At 41.9% G+C, this 25,064-nt stretch overlaps 1 protein-coding gene across 3 annotated transcripts; it reads right to left on the bottom strand.

Annotated features, from left to right (window-relative positions):
* Positions 1-7,166: 7,166 nt before the first annotated feature.
* Positions 7,167-12,184, bottom strand: LOC128740834 (SWI/SNF complex subunit SMARCC1). 3 transcript variants are annotated; one of them, XM_053836400.1, is made up of 8 exons: positions 12,012-12,184; positions 11,657-11,776; positions 11,480-11,593; positions 10,939-11,268; positions 9,296-10,861; positions 8,999-9,233; positions 8,153-8,716; positions 7,167-8,074 (listed from the first exon to the last, which is right to left on the bottom strand). In XM_053836400.1, exons 1-8 carry the CDS (start codon positions 12,126-12,128, stop codon positions 7,602-7,604), a joined length of 3,519 nt encoding a protein of 1,172 aa, XP_053692375.1. In that variant the 5' UTR covers positions 12,129-12,184; the 3' UTR covers positions 7,167-7,601. The 3 variants fall into 3 exon arrangements, with proteins under 3 accessions (XP_053692375.1, XP_053692376.1, XP_053692377.1); XM_053836401.1 differs by having other exon boundaries at positions 8,153-8,710; XM_053836402.1 differs by having other exon boundaries at positions 10,939-11,253.
* Positions 12,185-25,064: the final 12,880 nt, after the last annotated feature.

Raw genomic sequence — 25,064 nt, 5'->3', positions numbered from 1 at the left:
TTTCCACTCTTTCCCCTTCATTCCCTAAAAAATCCTTCTTCATTACTTTCCCTTACCGTCCCTTCATCAATTGTAGAATCATCGTTTCAAAATAAATAGTTATTGGAAGAAAATCCAAGCTTCTCGAAACAAGCTGAGACACTGCCTGCTTCGAATATCTATTCCAGCACTTTATCTTTACGTTATCATCACGGGTTTGGTCATTCTTGATCAAAATAAAAATTGTCTCATGATCTGAAATTTTGTAATCGGCCTCTGTAACAGAATGTACCATGTCAAAGTTCGAAAACACGTGATCAATTAACGTTCGACTGTGTCTGGAAATTCTTGTAAATTGGCAAACTGTTTGTCTAAATTTCAATTACGTAGTCGTGCTAACGTAAGAACTAGAATGACTCTTAAATGTCTTGGACAACTTTACTTTTTGTTCTTACAAAGTATAAAAATTACCTTTTTGCCGACCGGTTTCGGGTAAGTAGTTACCCATCTACGGGGCCGAGTCCAACTAATTATGTTGATGGGAGCAGCTACATACTTAACTTTGTTTGTCTAAAGTTGTAAAAATCTGCTATAGTCCAGCGCCTCTGTGGTTCAAAGGTACACGGGTACCAGTGAGCGACACGCCCTGGCAGGTGTTGTGGGTTCAAATCCGGTTATAATCTCTGATTACAGCTTGGTTCGACCCATGCACCTTCCAGCATTGGACAAAAGATAGGAGTCACAGCGACAACTTGTTAACCATAGCTACCTATTACCCCCCCCCCCCCCTTCCTTTCCACCCTTCCCCTTCATTCCCGAAAAAATCCTTCTTCATTACTTTCCCTTACCGTCCCTTCATCAATTGTAGAATCATCGTTTCAAAATAAATATTTATATATGCCTGACCGCATTTCAAGGTCATGACTAAAGTCTCGAGTTTGGTCAATTTCCAATAACTGGTGATGTGGACCACAAGGCAGCTGTTCTTACCAACACGCTGAAAGAGTGTACCAATAAGCTTGTTATTGAAAAAAATGTGGAACTACATAATACGAACAACTGGTACTCATTAGATCTGACACGTTTGAAACGGAAAAGAGATAAAAAGTACAAGAAGTTTCGTAGAAGTAATAGTAGTGATGATTGGAGTAGATACACAGCCGCGCGTAACGTATATTCACGAGCCTTGAAAAAGGCTCGATGTGATTATATACAACGGAAGATTAATCACCATCAAAACAACAGCAAAGAGTTATGGAAAATTTTAAAACAGTTAATAAAATGTAAAGATAACTCCCCGCGCTCCATAACTTTCAATGGCACTGAAGAACAATCGAGTAGAGTAATAGCGAATAAATTTAACAGTTATTTCGTTGATAGTGTTCTGCTGATCAATCAAAGTATTGATTTGGTCAGTGAACCTCACGAAATAATACAGCCGATTTCTAATATCAGATTTGATGGATTTCGCCCTATTACTTTTGCAGAGTTGAAGGATATTTGTTTTTCTTTAGAGAAATCGGCTGGTATCGACAATGTCAACGCAAAAGTAATACAAGATTGCTTTCATGTCATCGGACGCGACTTGCTGAATCTTGTTAATGAATCGTTGCAAACTGGGCACGTGCCTAAAGTTTGGAAAGAATCGCTTGTGATTCCTATTCCCAAAGTTAATGGAACGGATAAAGCCGAAGAGTACCGTCCTATTAACATATTGCACACATTAGAGAAAATCCTAGAACTTGTTGTCAAAGGCCAGCTAATGAATTATTTAAACAGTCATCATTTGTTAATTCCAGAGCAATCAGGGTATCGAGAGGGACACTCTTGCGAAACTGCATTAAATTTGGTACTAGCAAAATGGAAAGAAAAAATCGAAGCTAAAGAAACTATTCTTGCTGTATTTTTGGATCTAAAACGCGCGTTTGAGACAATCTCCAGGCCCTTATTGTTACAAACCTTGAAGCGATTTGGTATTGGAGGGCTAGCATATAAATGGTTTGAAAGCTATTTATGTGATAGAACTCAGAAGACTCGCTTTGATAATTTTAATTCTGAGTCCATAGCTAATACACTTGGTGTACCGCAAGGGAGTGTATTAGGGCCGCTTTTGTTCATAATTTATATAAATGACATGAAACGAGTTTTACGGTTCTGCGACATGAATTTATTTGCTGACGACACTGTTCTATTCATTGCGGCTAACGATCCCAATGAAATTGTAACACTTCTGAACCAAGATTTACATTATCTTTCGGATTGGTTAAAGTTTAAACAGCTTAAACTCAACATTACCAAGACAAAATATATGATTATTTCAGCCAACTCCAGACCAGACGTAAACGTTGTAATTGATGGTGAGGCAATTGATCGCGTAAATGAACTAAAGTATCTTGGAGTAATCATTGATGACAAGTTAAATTTTAAGTCTCACATCGATAATGTCATCAAGAAAATGGCGAAAAAGTACGGTGTTTTGTGCCGCTTAAAAAATGAATTGACAATTAGTAGTAAAATTCTTTTATATAAGTCAATCATTTCACCGCATATAGATTTTTGTTCATCCATCTTGTTCCTTGCAAACGAAACACAAATATTGAAGTTGCAGCGCTTACAAAATAAAGTTATGCGATTAATTTTAAGATGTAATAGATACACTTCCTCACATATTATGCTGGACGCATTGCAATGGCTTTCTGTGAAGCAAAGAGTTTATTTTTTGACAATGGTGTTTCTTTATAAAATTCTTAATGGAATGCTGCCTCGATATTTGTGTGATCGAATTGAAAGGGGAAGTGATTTGCATACGTACAACACTAGAAACGCGGAAGATGCGAGAACACCAAATTTTTTGTTTGGAAGATCACAGAACTCTCTGTTGTACAAAGGAATTAACTTTTTTAATTCGATGCCGCGACAAATAAAACGTGCAGCAACAATGGCAGAATTCAAAAGGCTATGCATTTTACACATTAAAGCTACTTTATAGACGTAATTTGATTTATTTTTTGTATTGATTCAAGAAGATTGTATATTTTTTTAATTTTTGTATATTTTTTGGATATATTAAGTTATCATGTTCACTGATGATGATGGATTTAAAATTGTTATTATTATTAATTCAAAAAGTAGAAGAAGACTACATATGTTTGAGCCACGCGCGCGAGAACAGACATAGATAATCTTGAAATTGAATGATCAGGTTAAAGTCCTGAACAAAGGGTTCGGAGCAGCAGCTGGACAGGCTTGGGTTCGCTTGTGGACTTTGGAACTCGTATACCATCGCTCACGGCGGTACCGAGTACCAAAAGACTGCAGGATCTCCCTCGTAGTTCTAGATCGTTATCTAGAACCAATTCTGACTAGCTGTAGCTCAAAATATTAGGTTCGATTCCTAATCAAGTCCAGATAATTTTCGGGTTGGAAACGTTTTGGACTAGCCTTGGACATTTTTTGAAATATTGATATTCACTTGAAAGTTTGATATGTCTGTATTAGAAGCCAGTTCGCTATTTGTTTTTATCACCTGGCTACATTGTTATATCATAAATATCTTAATTAGATAAATCGTCCCGCTCAAACCGTTGTAGGGGTATGAGGTGGGACCATCATCATCATCATCAAAAAAAGAAGTGGTAGAGGAGTTCGTGTATTTGGGATCGCTGATGACCGCGGAGAACAACACTAGTAAGGAGATCCAGCGGCGCATCCAAGCGGGATCTCGGGCCTACTTTGCCCTTCATAAAACGCTACGATCAGGAAGCATACGCCGCCGCACGAAGCTAACAATGTACAAAACCATTATTAGACCGGTAGTTCTTTATGGACTTGAAGCCGTGACGCTGCTTACGGAGGACATACGCGCCCTTGCCGTGTTTGAGCGGAAAGAGCTGCGGACGATATTTGGCGGAGTACAAACTGAAAGCGGAGAGTGGCGGAGGCGTATGAATCACGAGCTACAGGCACTGCTTGGGGAGACTCCCATCGTACATCTAGCGAAAGTTAGCAGGCTACGGTGGACCGGACACGTCGTAAGGATGCCGGACGACAGTGCGACGAAAATAGTACTCTTCAACAACCATACCGGCACCAGGAACAGGGGGGCCTAACGTGCACGATGGCTCGACCAGGTCGAAAGCGATTTGCGATTTCTGAGACGATTAGGGAATTGGCGACGAGTGGCCCAAGACCGAGTTGAATGGAGACGAGTGCTTGAAACAGCACGAGCCACCCCGGCTCTGTGCTGCTGAAGAAGAAGAAGTAGCACAGGAACTGCTTCCATCTGTCGACCATCGCGCAATCGTTTATGACAAGGTTTCCCTCCTCGTCCCTACATCAGGCTTCGGTGTGTACCCTTTACGCGATTAGTTCATTTTCTCAGGTAAGTCACCCATGTCATGAGCCCGGAAGTTGTGCTAGCTCTTCAATATCTCTTACCCCTGGCACTTTTTTCTTGTTTATTTGTTACCAATCAACATTCCCAGATGGTCCTAATGATGCTTAAGTATCCTTAAAATGTTCACTTTAATTCTAGAATGTGGAATGTGGTACTCGAATCCAGAAGAAACTTTATTGAAGGTTCGCTGCAGACCGATGACAGCACCGTGGGTTCCGTAATTAGTACGTCGAACAGGCAATCTGCAGAAGGCACTATCGCGAAGAGCTCGAGAGCGGACGTTGATATTTAATTCGCCGAGAAGCGAAGGGCAATGTGATGGTTGTGACGATGTGATTGGTTAGCAGATCGGCAATCAGCATAGCACGTGAAAGCTCTCGCCTCACTTGCAGTGAGTCAAGTCCCATAAGCTGTGCACGACTTTCGTAACTTGGTAGCTGGTGTGGATTATTCCAGAGTAACCGCCGAAGAGCCTATCGAACAAATCTTCCTTGGACAGCTTCGATCCTGTGTACTCCGTTGAGGCCATGAGGGTTCCAAATTACCGAGCAATATTCAAGAACTGAACGAACGAGTGAACAGTAGAGAGATTTCAGGCAGTCAATGTCCGTAAAATTCCTAGACACTCTTACTATGAATACCAAGCAACGAGATGATTTCCCGATTACATATGAAATATGCTGCTGAAACGATAGTTTGCTATCTAATAGCACGGCTAAATCTTTGATGCAGTTAGTCCTTCCAATGCTAGTACCTAAAAGCTTGTAGTCGAAAGAGATATGTTCTTTTTTTCTTGAGAATGTAATCGCGGCACATTTACTCGGATTAACTTTCATACGGTTTGTGCAACACCAGTCAACAAAGTTGTCTAACTGTTGCTGAAACACGTGGGCGTCGCAGATAGAGCTGATTCGATAGAAGATTTTTAAATCGTCGGAGTAGGATAAACGGGGAACTTCGAGTTTAAAATTCACATCATTGATGTATAGAAGGAATATCAACGGTCCTAGGTGGCTGCCTTGGGGAATTCCAGATGGAGCAGAAAATTCATCAGAATAATTATCACCAATTTTCACTGCTGCCCGACGGCCAGTGAGATAGGAACGCAACCAACTGATAACTCTGCCGCCGAATCCTAGCTTTTCCAGTTTGGCTATGGCAATCTCGTGGTTAATACTATCGAATGCTGCTGTTAGGTCAAAATAAATTGCATCAGTTTGCTCAGAATGAGTATAGCTATCTGTTATATAAGTAAACGATAAAAGATTGGTCACAGTTGAGCGCTTTGGCATAAATCCGTGTTGGTTCTCAACAATGTATCCAAAAATGCAATCCAATACAGCAAGCTCAAAAAGTTTACCAACGGAGTTCAGGGGAGATATACCACGATAATTTTCAATGTGCATTTTCTCACCTTTTTTATAGACAGGAAACAAAAACGAAGATTTCCAAAAAGTCGGGAACTTGCCTTTAGCCAAAGATATATTAAAAATACGATGCAGATGGAGTCAGCAAGCTGGCAGTGCACTTTTTCAGTAAAGCAGATGGCATGCCATCAGGGCCAATGGAGCAAGACGCTTTGAGTCTAATTACTGCTGACTTTATCATCGATTCGTCTAACTCGATTTGGGTGAACGAATGACCAAGAAAGGGTACAGATTCAGCAGCAGATTCAATTTGTTCCAGGTTCCAAAACTCCTCCCAAAAAATACCTCTGAATTTAGCGGCAGAGATCACTAATCATCTGCGGTCCGGAGCTCCAGCGCCCATTATACATCATTGAAGAAGGTAGTCCAGACACATTCCTTTGATTATTTACAAATTTCCAGAACGACTTCGGGTTCGATTTCAGTTTTCGTTGCATAGAGCTGATGTAGGACCGATAGCATAATTGGCTCATATTTATGGTTTAGTCTCACATAATAATCCCTCAACATCACAGTGCGGCGGCTTGAAAAACGACGTAAAGCTGCTCGCTTTGCGGTAGGATTGTGACGAACTCATTCCACGCTCGTCGATACTTGACCAATTTCTCCCACGTGAGTCGTAACAATAATTAGGTCGTTTTTCCAACCTCTTTTTTCCTCTCCAGCGCTTGCTGACCACTTACCCGCCAAACCAGATATTTCGTGCACTCGGTGTTTCTTCGCCTCATAGACAGCTGAGTGTATCATGCCCTATCCGTCTTCGAATGCCGAAACACCTAGCTTCACAGAGGTAGGCCGAGCAACATCCAGCAGGCGCGCGTAGTTCTCGCCACCTTGCGGGTTGTCTAATAGCCAAATATTTAACAGAGGATAGATTTGTTGCAAGGTGTATACCACCCTAGATGGCTTTGAGGGCACATATATTAGTTTTTTTTATGCCAGAAGGGCATGGGTTCAAAAATGCCACTGCGACAGTCACGAAGATTGTCTTTTGTAGCTGTCCCAACACAAGTCCTCTTCCTTGTCTTGTAAAATAGCTTTCAAATCCGAATAAAACCTGTTTTCTGCTACAATCAGTCTTTTTTTGAAAGCCTCCGAGGGCGACACGTCTATTCATACCAATAATTTTAATCCTTCAAGCGAAATTTACATCAGTTTCGTACAAAAACCATGCTCAAGCATTAATCACCATTGCTCATTTCGTTTAACTGAATCGTACGCTGTCGTTGTAAGCCATCGCAAACAGATCGTGAGTCTGTCGCGGAGCATATCGAATCGGTTTCCGATATGCTTACTCTATCAGATTTTAACAATTTCTCACATCTATCTCCACAAAGAAAATATCATAGTCTTACACACTAAATTAAAAAAACTATATTAATGATTTGTGGTACGATTTTAAAACTAAATACATCTATTGAGTTTAAATAGGTCATCTGTGAAATGTAGTCGAAAATATCGGTTCCGAAGATGATTCCACACTAAACCAATTGCCGCCAACTAGTTGCCACCCGAAGTGGGTTTGTATATTTTTGCATGACATAATTTAACTTTCAGCATTTTCGCCTGCTTAAGATGATTTCTCATCCACTAAATTGAGAAAACGTCGATACGACAGTAGTTTTTTTTTTAGCTTAGATAAGGTAAAATTTCTAACACATAGTTAAACCCAAAAATTTGAAACTTTTTAGTGCGTGTCATATTGTAAATGTTTCGAAGCTTACCTACAAGTACCGCACTAGTATACGGTCTTCCATTCTGCGCCTATATAATTCTGATGTAATGAAATTATTAGTGATTTACGTAGAAGGAGGAATGTGACCGCTGCCAGCGGATGGCGCTTGCCCGGGAGGGCCCTGGGGCGGAACGCTTCCTGGGCCGACCGGTGGCGGTGGTGGTCCTTGTGTGGGTGGCAGAGGGGCCTGCTGTGGCGGCTGCTGCTGCTGCTGCGGCGGCGGCGGCTGCGAAAGATGTGGATTCTGCGGTTGGTGATGCGAAACTGGCACCCCTGGCATGGGACCGCCTGCGGGATGTCCCGGATGTGGAGGCATCTGTTGATGCTGCGATACCGGTGGACCCTGGATATGCTGCGAAGAGGCTAGCTGGCCAGGCCCTGCTGGGGGCATTGTGCTATTTGGAGTAGAACCGTCGGTAGGCATCGATGTAGGGGGAGCTGAGATAAGTCCGTTGCTGCTGGGAGTGCTGCTGTTGCTCGGTACAGGTACCCCAAGATGTCCACCGGAAGATGGCATTGAGGGCGGCTGTGGAGGGTCTGAAATGGTTTTGAAGGGAACGTTAATAACATTCGACGAAAGTGCATTGACAGGAAAACTGTGAATATCGGACTCACTAGATCCAGGGGTGGGAACCGATCCCTGGCTTGGCCCTGGCGGTCCTTGGGGAAGTCCCTGCGGTTGCTGTTGTGCTGGTGGTACCACGCCAGGCGGTGGAACTCCAGGAGATCCGCCTACTGGCGGTTGCTGCCACTGGCCTTGTTCTAGCTGGAAGCGTTGATGCGCCTGCTGACGTGCCCGAAATTCAGCGGCCTTCAACTGTTCCAAATGAAACTGCTGACGTTCCTGAATGAGCTGTTGCCTTTGATACTCCAATCCCTCTCGCTCGCGTTCCATGGTTGTTTCAAGCTCTTCGAAATGCCGCAGCTTAATCTCCAACTTTTTCATTTGTGTTTCGACCAGCAAAGCCACCAGACTCTTAATTTTGCGTTCTTCCACGGCAGCAAGGTGTTTTGCCTTCACGGCGGCGGCTGCTAGAGCAGCGGCAGCTGCCGCCTGCAGGTTGCCTTCGTTGAAAACTTTCGGATCGCCATTCTCCTTAGCCACTTCGGTGCAAGTTGCATCTTTCTCCTTGCTCTTATCAGCATCGGCTCCTTCGGCTAATTTCGCCGCATCTGTTCCTGCCACAGTATTAGAATCAGACGTTTTATTACCCTCTTCATCAGAAGTTGGTGATTTAGCGACCGATTTATCGGTTTCTTTATCTTTCTCTTAATGATGGTTAATAGAATGATAAGCACCGCACAAGCAAGCATTACGAAGCAAAGAAGAGAAACAAATGAATAGCAGCCATAGAAATGATGGAAAGAAACATAAAGACAAGCAGAATGAAAGCGTTTAAAAACACATCGACAGCGTAGTGAAAGAATAGATGATAATAAAAATTATAAGAGGAAACCTACCGTCGTCCTTCTTGGACACGTCCTTCATCTCAACGTCAGCCGAACCAGGCGTGGCCGGTGCAGTACCACCTGAACTTCCACCAGTTTTGCCATCGTCTTCTTCCTTATCTTTATCCGGTCCAGTACCGGCTATGCCGCTAGTTGCCAGCCCAGCATAGGGATCAAATTTGCCCCCAAAACTGGTTTTTTCAACATTTTTCAAATGAGCATCCATCATCGAAGCCGGAACCTCATCCTACACAATAAAACATTAGATTATTTAACCTTTTTTTTCTAAGTTGCTACTTGAATACATACCTTGATAGCGGCAAACTCTTCCATGGCAGCCTTTGCGGCACTTGCTGCAATTCTGGGATCTACAACCGATGCCAAAAATGCTACAGTCGACATAATAGGATTGCCCGCTTTGCTGAAAGGAATCGGTTGATACGAAAGTGGTCCCAAATAGGTGTTATCATCTTCCAGGTAAGGATCCTCGATTGGCAGTCGAAGGAAATGCAGTATACATTCATCCTGCGTGCGGGAACCGACGTGTTCGCAAACCTTATTCCAATCATCCTTATACATTTCCAACCCTTCCAGGAGTAGCAAAGTTTCCTGGTCCGTCCAATCACGAGACATACTAGCGGCCGTTTTATGTCGCATAGCCGACGGTTTTTTAGCATACTGATCCAACCGAAGACCAAATTGACCGCTCGGATCGGACCCAACCGTTCCCGGTTCGGATTTAATGGGATCAGTGCCCAGACCGGATAACGGTCCACCGGGCACTAGACCACTTCCAGCGCCGGCTGGGGAGTCTTCTTTCTTGTCGATCTTTTTGTCCAAATCGAGCAAATTCTTCGCTGCCGATGGTTGCGCTGTTTTCGGAGGATTCAGCGGCTGCAGTCCCGATGGGGTATCGCTCAACACGTGGAAGTGTGATGTCGGTGGAGGACCCATTGGAGTGGGACGGGATTCCGCGTCGATCTGATAGTTTATCAGACCCCATTGCTCGAGAAAAGCATGCACTCGCATTATAGCGCAAACATCACCGGCCAAATTGCGACGACAAGCAGTGCTGGTTAAATACTCCGTCGGATTCAAACGGTAGGTATCGATCATGAAATTACGATAAGCAAGAAAGATTTCCGGGGTTTTGGATTTGTTTTTTCCGTTAAAGAATTCCGGCAGAGCGCGTTTTTCTACCACGTGGATAGAATTGTAATCAAACCATGCGGAATACGACGGAACTATTATATGGTGCGTTTGTTCCGTGACATTATCTTCCAGATCATCTTTTCCGTGGGGGAACTCTTGAGTATTGCTGTTATCGCTAGTTTTGCCAGCTTGACTGTCATCCCCACCGCCACGTTCGGCATTCGCTCTGTCAATATCGTCGTCCAGGTCAGTCATGGTTGCATACTTGAGTGGCATCATTTCCGGGTCCCGTTTCGGCTGCGGCGTTGCCGGTCCGGAAGCAGAATTGCTCGAACCTGCTTTTACCTCGGTTAAGTTGGTTTCCGGTTGCGGATCATCCATATCCTTGGTCATATCTTCCGATTCCTCATCGTCGGCACGGGGCTTCTTCTGAAAAACTGCCGGTGAGCGGCCACTCTTTCTTTTACCACTCTTGGCCTGCGGTGATGGCGACCGTTTACGCTTCTGATGGACCACTTTGGCTTTTTTGATCTTATCGTCGGCGCCACCGGACATTATATCCTCCACTCCCAAACGGTGCTTGTGTATCTTCTTGCGACCCGCTTCATCGACCTCGTAGTCTTCCTCAGCCATCCATTCGTTGTACTCTTCCAGATCGGTGATCCAGGAAGCAGAAACACGCCAACGGTCACCGGGTGATTGCGGACAATCCGGCACGTTATCCTGCAAAAGAGCCATGTTTGTATCAGATACTATTATTACATTCCCTACTCTCAATCATTGATTTTTCACCAACTCACCGGTAAATCGAACGTGTTCGGCACCCATGTATCGTACGACTCCGGAAAATAGTACCAGTGGATCATAACGTGCTTATCACGGCGGAACGTAGGTCGTGCGTAGTCCTCCGGCAGCGGGTCAACAGCTGGATAAACGATATGGGTCGCTTCCTCCTCATCCGGTGTCATCTCTCCCTGATGGTTGGTGACAATGTCGGTGATACGATTCGCGGTTGCCTTATCCACCTCCGGTCGGATGTACACGATCGGAAGCCTCATGCATTCGGCTTCGATCAGAGCCGTTTCCATGTCCAGCAGCATCTGTATTACGGGGTCCTTTCGCATTGGGTTCTGAAAATAAGTTTGTTCACTTAACAGTAACTTTTGAAGGCGACGTAAAAGCATTCCGGCGCTCGGCAAAAAATAAACCGAAAAAGCCTTTTCCTGGCTGAGCATTCAAATTCATCGTTCAGACAAATCGCCGAATACATTTACGTCGCATTCAAAAATTACTGCACATTCGCTGACCTAAAAGCAAAGGCGGAGAGTGAGACATGCTTACCTTGTTTACTGTAAAATCAAACTTGCGCCAGCGCTGCTCCGCTTTATACCGGTACATAGTGGCAAGGATGTGACACAACGAGCCCCCGGGCTTAAAATCCATAAAACAACGCATCTGTAATAATAAAAAATTTGACATCATTAATCTGCTGGCCGTAACGAGTCGAAATAAACCTACCGGCAGACGAGTTGTTGGCGGTTCTTGAGAATTCTTGCCCAATTTCGTTTCTTGATACTGAACAAACTGTACGATTAAATGCGCCAATGACTCTTTGGTGGGCGGATCCGGTGCCAAATACTGTAATCAAAGGAAAAAATTTGTTCCATCACTCCTCACCGTATCACTACGAAATTAAATCGATAGCAACAATAAAATTAATTTCAGGCTTTAATTAGTTTGCAACTAAACTTAAACACTGTTTTCGTAAATTTTCTTTACAACACAAAACTTCAGCTTCCGTAAAACCAAGATGGCTCACTTTGTCCACATCACTGTGGTAGCGGCTTTTGCACGACATAGTTCAATGACTAACCTTTTTGCAGTTTTTCTGCAACCATTGTCGCACCGTTTCGAATCCTTGCAATGATTCCGGAGCCGTGAAGAACTCGGCGTTCGGGCCTCCATCCTTTTTGGGCCCAAGCGTAACCATTTCAGGGAATATTTTCACTTTTTCTGCGACAAAACCAAACTACTTGACACGCACAGCGCGGACGCTTTTGACGATTTTTTTGTTTACAGCAGAAGTACACCCAAGGTTTGTACAGCTAATTCGGTTGAAGATGGGAACTGTCAAAAAATAAAACGAGTCTAAATTAGCAAAATGGTCAAATCACACAATTTTAGATTGGATTTCGAATCAACAAAAGGGCGTATCCAGCTTTTTACGAGCCATAATGGCGGACGTGTTCGTAATATTTGCATGGCATTTTTGACTTTTCCCTAATGTATTAATCCAGCTTTTTACGAGCCATAGGCTAATTTAAAGAATATTTTCCAGCAGATGTCTCTGGTGTCAAAAAAGTATACAAACACAAAAAAGCTGTCAAATCGTTCGTACATTTTCGCAGACGGAAAATAATTGTTATTTTATTCAAAACTCGAATGTATTGTGCTTTGCAAGAAATCTTTTCATTCTCGGAAAGTTCATAGCAAGCTGTCAAAATAATTCTGTATTGAGCGAAGCTGACGAATTTTCGTTAATTGAATATCGATATTTTTCACATATCGATACGTATACTCAGCTGAGAGCATAATCAGCAAAAATGCTCGCATCACGTGACGATCTGCATTTTACATTTGTTTTATAACACTCCGTTTGACTTGTTTTATAACGTGTTAACATTTACAAAGCTGTTATATGCATGCCGCAATCAACTATTTCGAAAAAATACTATCGATATTTCGTTCACGAATATCGGTACCAGTTATATCGATACATTATCGCCCAATGCTGACCTCGCCAAATATTGAAGGATGTGCTTTTGTCCAGAGCTGCCATACAAATAGATTAATTTCTATTGTTTAGATATTTGCAACCCCATTCCGTACTTCTTAAATTTTGTTACTATATTTACACATATTTTTATACTTATGATATTCAATGAATTTATATAATACATATTTTTGAATGTAAGATGCTAAAAGACGTTTTTTATGTAGTTTTAGTTGCTAAAGCATCAGTAACAATTGCACATATAAACCAAAAAATATTTGGCCACCTTTCCTTGTTCTCGTTGCGGTGATTGACGATGCGGGTTACCGCCGCAACAGGATGAAAATTTATGTAAATAACCGCAATAATTGAATGTGATAAATAAGCGCAAACGGTAATAAAAAATATTTGGTCTTAATTGATCTATGGTGTCGAGATCGGTAGTGAATATTGCACAGACTATTCCTGTATTATTTGCTTCAGCATTCAGAACGTTTGTTTACATAAGGCATTCGAAATATGTCGCACTCCTGCATGGTCAAGACATGCCGAAAACAAAATTGTTTGCTATTTCCCGTCCCTCGCAAAGGTAGTAAAGTGTATAACAAGTGGAATAAGCTTTTAAAACTGGAAGGAATGTCGAAGCAGCGAATTTGCGCAGATCATTTTACTGCAAGAGATTTTATAAATGGTAGAGAATCAGGTGTAACTGCTGGAAAATATTTTTTAAAAAATGGTGTTCTAATTTTATTTTCAGTAACGTCACGTCAGCTTAAACATCAAGCAGTACCGTCGATCATTCCTACGCAGCGCCCACCCATAGATATTACCGCACTTGACAAAGAAGGATGTTCAATTGCTGGTTGTCGAACCCGTAAGCAAAAATTTTTAAAACGTCTTCCTCCAATTACTCGTCGTAAGATCCGGCTTCAGTGGATAATGGTTCTTCGATTGAATGATGTCAGTGATAAAAGTTTGCGCAAAATAAGAGTGTGCCGGCGACATTTTCTGGCTGCTGACCTAATAAAAAGTAAGTTAGAAAAATGTGAAAAAATTATTCTAAATAACTAAACTATATTATTTTTTAAAGAAACGTCACGCTACTTGAAGCCATATGCTGTACCAACCATCGGAGTGATGTCAAAAACTTTTTACAAACGAAGGCTTTATATATCTAATATTTCTACCCCGGTTTCGGATCACAATTATTGTACACCGTTTCATATTCCACGTAGTGACGTCATGTGCTCTGTTGTGGGTTGTACAGCTCAAGCAGGAAATGGTATCGTGCTTCATAAATTTCCTCCACCAAATGCCACAATCTACCAGAAGTGGCTTCCAGTGTTAAAAACGGTCGAGCGCCCCACGCAGCACACTAGAATTTGCAGCAGGCATTTCTTGAAAACGGATTATACAGCAAGTAGGTTTTTCATTACATATTCAATTCTTTCTGAATACTAAACAATTCTTTATTTTAGGTGGCAAACGGCTCAAGAAGGATGCATTCCCTACACGGCGCCTCATATATTCACAAACAGAACAAACAAATGTTTACACCCGCTTTTTACCCACATATGGTAGGCGCACATTTCAATTGAATACCTCAATATCAAGTGAAAGTCTTACAGAGAGTGAAATATCGAGTAATGATAATGAGCTCAATAGTACAGTTATTGAATCATTGAAACGTCAAAGTGATGAATCGATCGGCACATCCTCCTTGACAAACTTGGAGCAAGGAAGAGCAAGGGAATCTTATGCCAGTGACGAAGTTTTTCCTGTCCGAGGTCAGGAACCAAACTCTAGCTCTGATATCTTAACTAAATGTTTTCCTTCGATTGATTCTTTCGCCGATGATACTTGCCATGTATTTGAGCTACAGCAGAAACATGCTGATAACGTAAAGTGTACGAATACAACTGAATCACCATCCAGAAGTAGTTTAACGCTACCACACTTGATTCAAAGTGATAGAGATGCTATAGTCTGGACAGGGGTTGCTTCGTTGAGGCAACTCGACGCTATATGTATATCCGTCAAAATCTTTGAAGATCAAATTATTCAGAAAAGATTTCGTATACACGCCGCTCACCGCGTGATTCTAGCTCTTACAAAATTAAAACAAAATCTGTCTTTCGCAGCGTTAGCAACGCTGTTCAAATTATCTCCCGCAACAGTTGCGTATTATTTTACTAACATGATACATGTATTAGCCGTGGTTCTTGGTAAATTTATATACTGGCCAGAACGTGATGAGATTCAGCGCAATATTCCTTTAAGTTTTAGAGAAAAATTTCACAACGTGAGATGTGTGTTGGATTGCACAGAAATCCCGATGGCAACGCCAAAATGCCTAAATTGTTGTATTGCATGTTATTCAAACTATAAAGGTAGAAGAACAGCCAAGTTTCTTATCGGTGTAACACCAGCGGGTTTAATTAGTTTTGTAAGCCAAGCATTCGGTGGGAAAGCATCTGATAAATTGATTTTTAACCACCAAAATGTGTTGACACTTTTCGATCCATACTGTGATGAATTAATGGTAGACAAAGGCTTCAATATTGAACAAGAATGCTCGCAGCATGGAATTCGTGTACATATACCGCCATTCTTACGTGGTGATCAGCATAATCCGGAAGATGCAGCACTAAACGAGAAAGTGGCTAAGGCTCGGATACACGTCGAAAGGGTTATACAAAGAATCAAGATTTTTGGAATTCTTAAGTCTACGTTGGATGCCTCTTCTCTTGGGATAATCGACGAAATAATGACTGTAATTTGTGCACTTGTAAATTTATCCCCTCCGATACTACGCAATGACAAGTTTTAAATTGTTGTTTTATTTTATCATACTGATGCAGTTACTGTAATATAAATGATAGTTACATTGTTTTAAAACTAAATTGAACATCTTTTTCATTAATAATCCGAATCTATCATTGTGTTGCCATTGTTATTGGTCGGTTCATTACCATTAGCTTTTCCAACGATATGTCCAAGCACTTGATTAAAATAAATGTTTTTTAATCTGTTCAGAAGTTGAATGGTATACTCAGCATCATATTCGATTTCAATCAAAATAAAGTCATCTTCAAATTTAGAGTATACAATGAAATCACAACTATTACAATTTAGAACATACATGTTAAGTTGAACCTGTGCAAAATATTTATGCTTTCGATTCAAAGAATAGATTGATCCTTGATTGCGTATATAGTTTTTAGTAGCTCTACAGTTACCAAGAATCTGGTCCAAGTTCAAACTCTCTCCTGCTATTGGACATTTAATCTCTAATATAAGCTTTGCAGCAGCATCCACGCCATCTGGACTCGCCCCAATCCACGGGTTACTTAAGCTCACTGCAAATCCACATTTTTTAATTAAAGGGTTGCGCTTTAATCGATAGCAGTTGAATGCTAGATCTTCTGTCAGCTTTCCATATTTCATCGCTTTTGTCATAGTAGTTTTAGGTGAAAGGTATTTTTGAACTTTTTTTGCCCAGTCTGGGGAAGCATTGAAACTATAAGTGTACAGATCGTAGCTGGTGCTTGCAGTTATTCGAACCGAACGGTGAAGTTTCCAAGCGTTGTTTGACTGATTTTTGGTATCATCACAAATATCGATTATTGAATTAATATCTTTAAACACATGCTGCTTATAGAATTCCTTCTGTCTTTCGTTCAAACAATCAAAAGATTCCAAGATATGTGTATGCTGGTTTTCAGTAAATAATTGCTTCAGTTGACTTCGTGTTAAGAATATCGAAACACTGCAATTAGCCTCGAGTCTATCAGCAGGACTTATCTCCGGTTTTGGCATACTGAGTTCGCGTCCTTCAGTATGTCTATTAACAGATGATCCTGGAGAAGCTATAAAAATACAATAAATTTTGAATATTTTACATTTCTACTGCAATTGTTACCTTCTAGAATACGGGCAAATGCTTCTTCAAGAATTTGTACTCTTTTAGAATTATTACATTCGGGTAAACTTGCATGTTTACGCACACAGCAAAGTTGAGAAAGCGGTTTAGCACCCCAGAGATTTGTTTTTTCTGCTTTACTCACTCCCCATGCTTGCCGAGAGTCGGTGCATGTAATGTACTCCGCAAATCCGAAGCTAAAATTAAAAAAGTTGATTTAGTTTTAATACTTACTATGTATTAAAATATTTGTACTAACTGACTGAGATGAAGCAAACAGGCAACAATGTGTTTACATCTGGCAGTTCCTGCTTTACAAGTACAGTTTAAAGTCCATTGTCGATAGTTGGATCCAATTTTAAGAATTATTTCGTGCGGAATATCACCCGGATGTGAGCTTTGCAAAACGTAAGCTAAAATTTCCAGTATGGTTCCTTGCTGCTTTGTGTATCCTAGGCACACAATGTGTCCAGATGAGAACACTCGCTGTCCCTCACGTAAAGGTCTCATGGATCCACCGATGTAATCCATAATTTCACCAAGAGTAATAAACACTGCTTTCAATTCCGGATCTTGCGCTTCTGCAAAACATTAAAACTTTAATTTAATAATGCGAATACAAGAAAACAATGTTAAAAACATAAAAACTGATAGTGGATAAGTTTTATTACCTGCCATTTTCCTGTTGCGGTAATCTTTACCGAGAAAAGGTATATTTTTATTGATTTATCGCGCCCGTGAAATGAATCTGCACCAAGGCTACGTTTTATTTCCAATGTTTATACTTTTTATTGAGTAACTAAATTTACCACCAGGTAGCGCACATGGTCTTGCAGTTTGATTTAAATTCGCCTATTGAATCGCTGACGGATGATCCAATATTTCATAGCCCTTTGGTAAGGATTCAGTAATGTTCGCTCTGATTATTTTTATATCTTGCAACGTTAGCGGAGACGATCGAAGTCGTCGATACTTATCCAAAATTTCACCAACAATTTGTTTAACTAGTAGTGCTGTTTCCATCATTCTCCTTTGCATTACTTCCTTTTCTATAAGAGAGAATAGTTATGATTCAGAGTCAGAGATGCCAGGTGATTTTTTGAAAAGTCTTCACGAATCAAGGAAAAATGTCTTCATTTGTCTGCTTTCGGCTTTCCGCCCATTTAAATTGCATGGTGAAGACATGTCTTCACATGTCTTCAAGTGAAGACATTTCACTTTTTTGTAACAAAAATGTCTTCAAAATGAAGACATGTCTTCACTTCTGGCATCTCTGTTCAGAGTATCCAAGGATCTGTTAACCAATAATAGCGGTCCCGTAACTGTTGACTCATATTTGCCGTTTTAACGTTTATATTGTTTACTGTCTCCGATAAGTGATGTATGTTTGTGTCTTCATTAATCCGTATCGCATCGATGATCTCTTCGAGATCGTTGGAACCAAAGAACAAGTTCTTAAGGAAACCAAAGACTCCTTTACTACGCTTTCGTCTTGACGAGCGTTCTATTTCCTGAATCGCAGTATCGCACTTATGTTCTACCGACTCCACTATTTCAGTAACTTGTGTAGGTGGGGCATATCTTGTCGTGGGATTCAAAGCATCCCTTAGTGTTTGGTGAAGCGAGTTTATAGTAGCTATGTCTTCTGATACCGATATGTTGGTGGTAATATTCGTCTTCCATATTCCCCTTTTAACAATACAAGTTCCCTGATGATTAAACATTAATCCATCATCTTCAATAGGCTTAATAAACAACGCGTTTGATACCATTAGGAGAGCTGATGCTGTTAACCCTCCCAAGTTCTGATTGTTAACCCCCAGTTCCCAACCCTGCCAATTGGCGGGTGTACTGGAGTCATCTGCGAGATATAACACACCTTGCACCGTTAGATACGATACATTGGATTAGGTGCGGTGTATCTCTTATGTGATGGTTATCGAGAGAGAAAGAGCGCTTGACAGCCGAGCAGAGAATCGGCAGTTTACGGATAGACACGCAAGGGATCAGATCGGTACAAATGGCGACGAGAATAAAAATGGGTAAGTCCAGTGAAAACAGGTCAAGTAATTCAACATGGAATGTGAATTACTGATACGGATCAGTGCGAGCTTTTGCTTTCGTAGAGGATAGCTTGATTTCTGTTCGTAGTGGTCTGCTGCGACGCACTTCGTGTTTGATTTCAGCTTCAATTGAAGTTGATGTTGGTATTTTTTTTGTTCTTTCGACAACCATTGTTTGGGCGTTCCGAATGCGGCTTGCTTGCCTGTTGGGGATGGAGTGCACTTGTAATGTTTTTGTTTTTTTTTTACATGGGTTGGTGCCAGTCCGACCACCGAATGAACAGGCATTTTCGGAAGAGTGAACAAACGTCGAGTGCATCCCAGAGCGAAACTAAAGTTCAGAAGGAGTGGAAAAAGAAACAAACGTTTTGACAACCGCTTGATTGGAACTAGTGCGAACCTAGGTTGGACCTTGCTAAAAAATAAAAACGGTATTAGATTGTTCCCGTGTGGTGTTGAAGTGTAGGGATTGTCCGGATGTAAACGAGGTAATCCTGTGGAGTGTCTAATTTTTGAGTGGTGTGATATATGGGCAGCATATATCAAGTCATCAGATACCTAAATTAGATGGTGCAAGAACTGTTAATGGAATAGTTTGTGTGAGTAATACGTTTAGACATGTGAGGTGTATGTGGGTAGCACATACAGAAAAGGCATGTGGGGAGCACATGGCCGGTGTATGTGGGTAGCACATACAGATAAGGCATGTGGGTAGCACATGGCCAATGTATGTGGGAAGCACATACAGGTGAGGCATGTGGGTAGCACATGGCCGGTGTATGTGGGTAGCACATACAGATAAGGCATGTGGGTAACACATGGCCGGTGTATGTGGGTAGCACATACAGATAAGGCATGTGGGGAGCACATGGCCGGTGTATGTGGGTAGCACATACAGGTAAGGCATGTGGGGACTACATGACTGATCATTGTGGGAAGCACATACGGATAAGTCACCGTAGGGTTCATGTCAATGTAGACATTGGAGGAGCACACCGATGCATGTATGTGGGTAGCACATACGGCTAAGCCACCGTAGGGTTGCTTCATGTCAATGTAGAAAGACATTGGAGGATGGTTCATGTTTGCGTAGCACTGCATTTGTGAGAAGCACATACAGATAAACTACCGTGTGGTTGTAGAACGACATGTGGGAAATAAAGAGATTTATTTATAACATATTTTGCGACGTTTTACGAACGTCAGTATTTGACCTTTCGGACCAGGTCATGGCGCCCGATGGTTGGATTAAGTGGAGACGCGTTTAGGAATATTGTTTGAGTTTGAGCTGGAACGCAGAAAAGGAGGATGGTGGAAGATCCTCCCGGAATGGTAGAGATTGGTTCTAAGACGTATCGATTTGCAAGATCAGTATGGAAAGTAGGTTCACTACTAGGTTGTCGGGTAAAGATGGAAGCCGGAGCCACTGAGTGGACGAGTACGCTTTAATCACCTTTTAGGTTAATAATTGTTATGCCCCAAAAACGGGCAAGCGAAGGACACTTGAACAGCATTGGACCAGACAAGAATGAACTGTTTGACGATGTTGATAACTGGTTACGAGAACAAGTTTGTTGACTAGAATGATGCTGGGGTAGATCGGATTGTTGTAGGTTGTTCCCCCCAAACAAAAGCTGAATAAAAGACCTTTGAAATAGATAATATAATTGTTCAGAGTGGGTCTTATACGAGTTCGAAATGTATAACAATAAACTCCGTGCGACGTATGCAAGCGGTCACGGAGTCGAGTGAACGTTTCAAATGCGATCGGATAGGTTACATATCCCACGACCAACAATGCCTGTATTGCAAACGTGCTCTACTACTCTACTCTAGTGCGTTCGCAGAGGATGGATCGGTTAAAGATTTGTTGTCCAAGCGTTGAGGAACCTCTGAAGGGGCCGAACCTGACATTTAGAAGGCGGTTGTGTTGTATGGGCGCCGGAGAGAGTGATCCAGTGTCATGATGTGATTTTGGAGGCTCGCTGATTGACCACCAAGTTGAGTGGGAGAGCTGCAACGGTCGGGCGCCTGGATCGTCAGCTAAGGACAGGCTATTCAATGGGGTGGGGACGGTCCCAGGGCGATGACTCGTCAGATACTATGCTATTTAGCAGAGCTGTTGAAGTAGATGCGAATAGCAGGAGGGGATCACGGAATTTTCGCTTGTGTCCTCGTGTCGCCGGGCGAACGGACAAATCATGGTCTACTGTATTCGCCCCTGGTATCCTTGGGATTGATTGTGGAATCAGGGCGATTTCGGGTCCTAAGCCGGATACGTCTGCTCCATTTCCAACGGAATTGGAAGTTCAACTATGGATGTACATTGATCTATTAGAAAGAGTCAATAGGATCGCAGCAACTGGCTCTGCACTCTAACAGCTGGCTGCGAAGTCTGTCGTATAAGGACCGAGGGTCAGGTTTCGATAGCGGAGTGTAGCACCTAGGCTTTGCTTTGCTTTGTATATTGATCTTTTCGTCTCGTAGACGTGGAATGGCAGATATAAAGAAAGTTTGCTCGGAAAGTCATAGAGATGGTCAGGGGCACGACCGGTTGGGTGTCCACGACTGATGTCTGTTCGAAAGGGTGAACTGGTACTCTTGTCTATAGACAAAGTGAGAAAAAAAATGTACGTAAACCGAAAAAGATAGTCGAACATCGAAATTGTCGAATCATCCATCAAAGACTGTAAATCTCTTGTCTACTTATTCGAGCGAGTGTGATCAAGGCACTTCGGTCGATTAGAAAGGTGAATGCTGCATCACCAGAGTTTTCATTTTGAGACACGCTATACACCGTGAAGACGCGGACTGGCTTTCGACACTGTTCATTTGAAGGCAATTCGTGGGGCGGTGTCGTCGTGTGATTGAACTAATGTTCCGGTTTAGTACAGGATGATGATTAAAGAGCGGCTTTCCCAATACAAGTAAATAATCCTAAGAGGCGATCGAGTCGTCCGGCTTCGCAACTGAGAGTTACACATATAGCACATTTGTCACCAAGGGGTGGCTGTTATGAGACACATAAAGATCGAGATTGTGGTTTTCTGACTAGACGACTCAACCGAGAAGGTCCTAAAAATGTAAAGAATATGGAATTGATGTCAAAACCTGATCGACCATACCCTGTGACGCGAGTATTATCAGCACTGCCATGGTAAGAGTTGGCGACACGGTATTATTGCGAAGCTTAGAGCTGGGATCAACACAACCAAACTTTCAAGGGAAAGAGTTGGAAGTTGCCAGTATGCAGGCGAGTGAGATTGCTGCCAACTCAATGGAAACTATAGGAGGGAGTATGCATGGAATGGAACGCACGCCAAAAGGTTTGTTCCGAACATGCTACGTGGTACAGATGTTCTGACATGTCCGAGGATCGAAAGGGGACAATACTATGGAGAATGCTCTTCAAGTATATAGTATCGAATGTTATCGAAATCTGAGTACAGTTCTTAATTTGGGGAGGGATGTACTGGAGTCATCTGCGAGATATAACACACCTTGCACCGTTAGATACGATACATTGGATTAGGTGCGGTGTATCTCTTATGTGATGGTTATCGAGAGAGAAAGAGCGCTTGACAGCCGAGCAGAGAATCGGCAGTTTACGGATAGACACGCAAGGGATCAGATCGGTACAGCGGGCTTCAGGAAAATCGTTATAAATCTACTATGCTTATTCGTTTTATGTATAGTTACTATATATATAGTTCGGCGGATAGAAAACCAGGCGAATTGGCATCCCTGATTTATGAAATTAAATTTGAAATTATGGTGAAATGTGCAGGTTTTTACGAAAAATAATCACTGGCGGGTGTTGAAAATGACTAGTTCTATGAAAAGAAAGTGTATTTTTTTATCATTACTCCTGCATTTTGGATTTTGAAAAGCTTTTGGCTCCGCTTTTGACGTTTATTTGGCTCCCGATTTTCTATCCGCCGAACTATATATATAGTAACTATAGTTTTATGTTGATATCCACTGATACCTTCTCATTATAGTCCAATCTAACTGTTCGAGTGGTTTGTTTGTTTTATTACGTTAATTTGAAACAGATATTTCGTGCAAAACTTGACAAATGCCAGAAAACTGAGAAAAAAATTATATTGCTCTGCAGAGTGAAATTCAAATTGTTGTAAATTGCTTATTTCTTGGAATAAATGAACAAAAAAATTATTGGTGAGTAGCTGATAAGTTGTACTTCATAGTAAAAAAAAAGGAAATTTGTGATAAAAAGTTTAGGAACTGGTCGATTTTTATCAAGGAACTGACCCCGCCAATTGGCGGGGTTGGGCATTAACGTCAACTTTTTTTTTGTAATTTGATAACGTGCTGTTTCCATTGTATTTATTGATTTTTTCGAGTTTAAGCTAAAAATTATTATTATCCAGCTTTTTACGAGCCATAATGGCGGACATTTTCGTAATATTTAAACAGCATTTTTGACATTTCCCCAATACATCGCACGTTTTCTTTCCGTACATTCCTTTAGTTTTACCGTGAACGCGAGGAAAGAAAACGTGCGATGTATTAGGGAAATGTCAAATATACTGTTCAAATATTACGAACACGTCCGCCATTATGGCTCGTAAAAAACTGGATTAGGGAAATGTCAAAAATACTGTTCAAATATTACGAACACGTCCGCCATTATGGCTTGTCAAAAGCTCGATAGGGCGTAAAAAGCTGGATAAAAGCTGTAAAATTGCTTTGGCCAATTTAGTTCGAAAACAGACAAACATTTTTGTTGAATAACAGCGTATCAAGCGCTTGTTACCCGTTAGGGTAACCAACGTATTTTGGACCCCCTCAACAGCTGTACATAATTTGGACACTTACAGCAAAATCAAATGGAAGTGTCCAAATTATGTACAGCTGCTGAAGGGGTCCAAAATAGGTTGGTTACCCTAATTAGCGATACAATGGTTGAATAAACTACTTTTCAAAAAAAATGTTTTTTGGAGAAGCCTGATGCATGTCGTACGCGAAATACGTATCTGTCAAGAATAAATATACATAGTAGAATTTAATTTCAGACCTGAAAACTCCCAAAACCTGTTGGAAGTGAGAAGCAGCTTGAAGTAAACTGGCATTCTGCGACGAGGTAACTATAAAGAACCTGATGAGAGGACAGGCAGTAGTATAATGATCGACGGCGATGCGTTTGAGGTAGACGACGAATTTGTCTACCTTGGCTCACTGGTAATGGCGAACAAGCCCACCAGCCATGAGATTTGGAGGCGGAAGCCTATGGCCTATGGCTTTCCGCCGTCTTTCACCAATTGCGAATAGATTTGTGGGAACTTATCAAGCCGGCTTCGTCGAAGGTCGGTCTACAACTGATCAAATATTTACACTGCGGCAAATCCTCCAAAAGGGCCGTGAATACAGAGTTCCCACGCATCATTCATTCGTTGACTTCAAAGCCGCATATGATACCATCGACCGGAAAGAGTTATGGAAAATCATGTACGGGAACAGCTTCCCCAGGAAGCTCATCAAACTGATTAAATCTACAATGGATGGTACCCAGTGCTGTGTTCGGATTTCGGGTGGATTGTCAAGTTCATTCGAATCACACAGAGGGCTTCGTCAAGGTGATGGTCTTTCATGCCTGGTGTTCAACATTGCGCTACAAGGTGTTATGAACCGAGCGGATATCAACACGCGGGGCACGATCTTCAATAAATCTAGTTATTCGTTTGCTTTGCCGATGACATGGATATTATCGGCAGAACATCTGTGGCGTTGGCTGAACAGTACACCAGACTAAAGCGCGAAGCAGAAAAGGTTGGGTTAAAGGTAAATACGTCTAAAACAAAGTACATAATGGCCAGCGGAACCGAGGCCGAACGACACCGCTTGGGCAGTAGTATATTGATCGACGGCGATGAGTTTGAGGTAGTCGATGAATTTGTCTACCTTGGCTCACTGGTAACGGCGGACAATGATACCAGCCGTGAGATTCGGACGCGTATTATCAGCGGAAGTCGTGCTTACTATGGGCTCCACAAGCAATTGTGGTCGAGCAGAGTAAGTCCCCGTACAAAGTCGTGCTTACTATGGGCTCCACAAGCAATTGTGGTCGAGCAGAGTAAGTCTCCGTACAAAGTGCACCCTGTACAAGACGCTTATTAGACCGGTTGTTCTCTACGGGCATGAAACATG

This window comes from Sabethes cyaneus, chromosome 3 (assembly GCF_943734655.1).
Source record: "Sabethes cyaneus chromosome 3, idSabCyanKW18_F2, whole genome shotgun sequence".
NCBI classification, from domain to species: Eukaryota; Metazoa; Arthropoda; class Insecta; order Diptera; family Culicidae; genus Sabethes; species Sabethes cyaneus.
This window is presented reverse-complemented; position numbering and strand designations above follow the sequence as displayed.

Coding starts and splice junctions, on each gene's coding strand:
- LOC128740834 (XM_053836400.1), bottom strand. CDS start 12,128: ATGGTTACGCTTGGGCCCAAAAAGGATGGAGGCCCGAACGCCGAGTTC. Junction 11,269..11,479: donor TTGATTTTACAGTAAACAAG/GTAAGCATGTCT, acceptor ACTTATTTTCAG/AACCCAATGCGAAAGGACCC. Junction 8,075..8,152: donor GGTTCCCACCCCTGGATCTA/GTGAGTCCGATA, acceptor AAACCATTTCAG/ACCCTCCACAGCCGCCCTCA.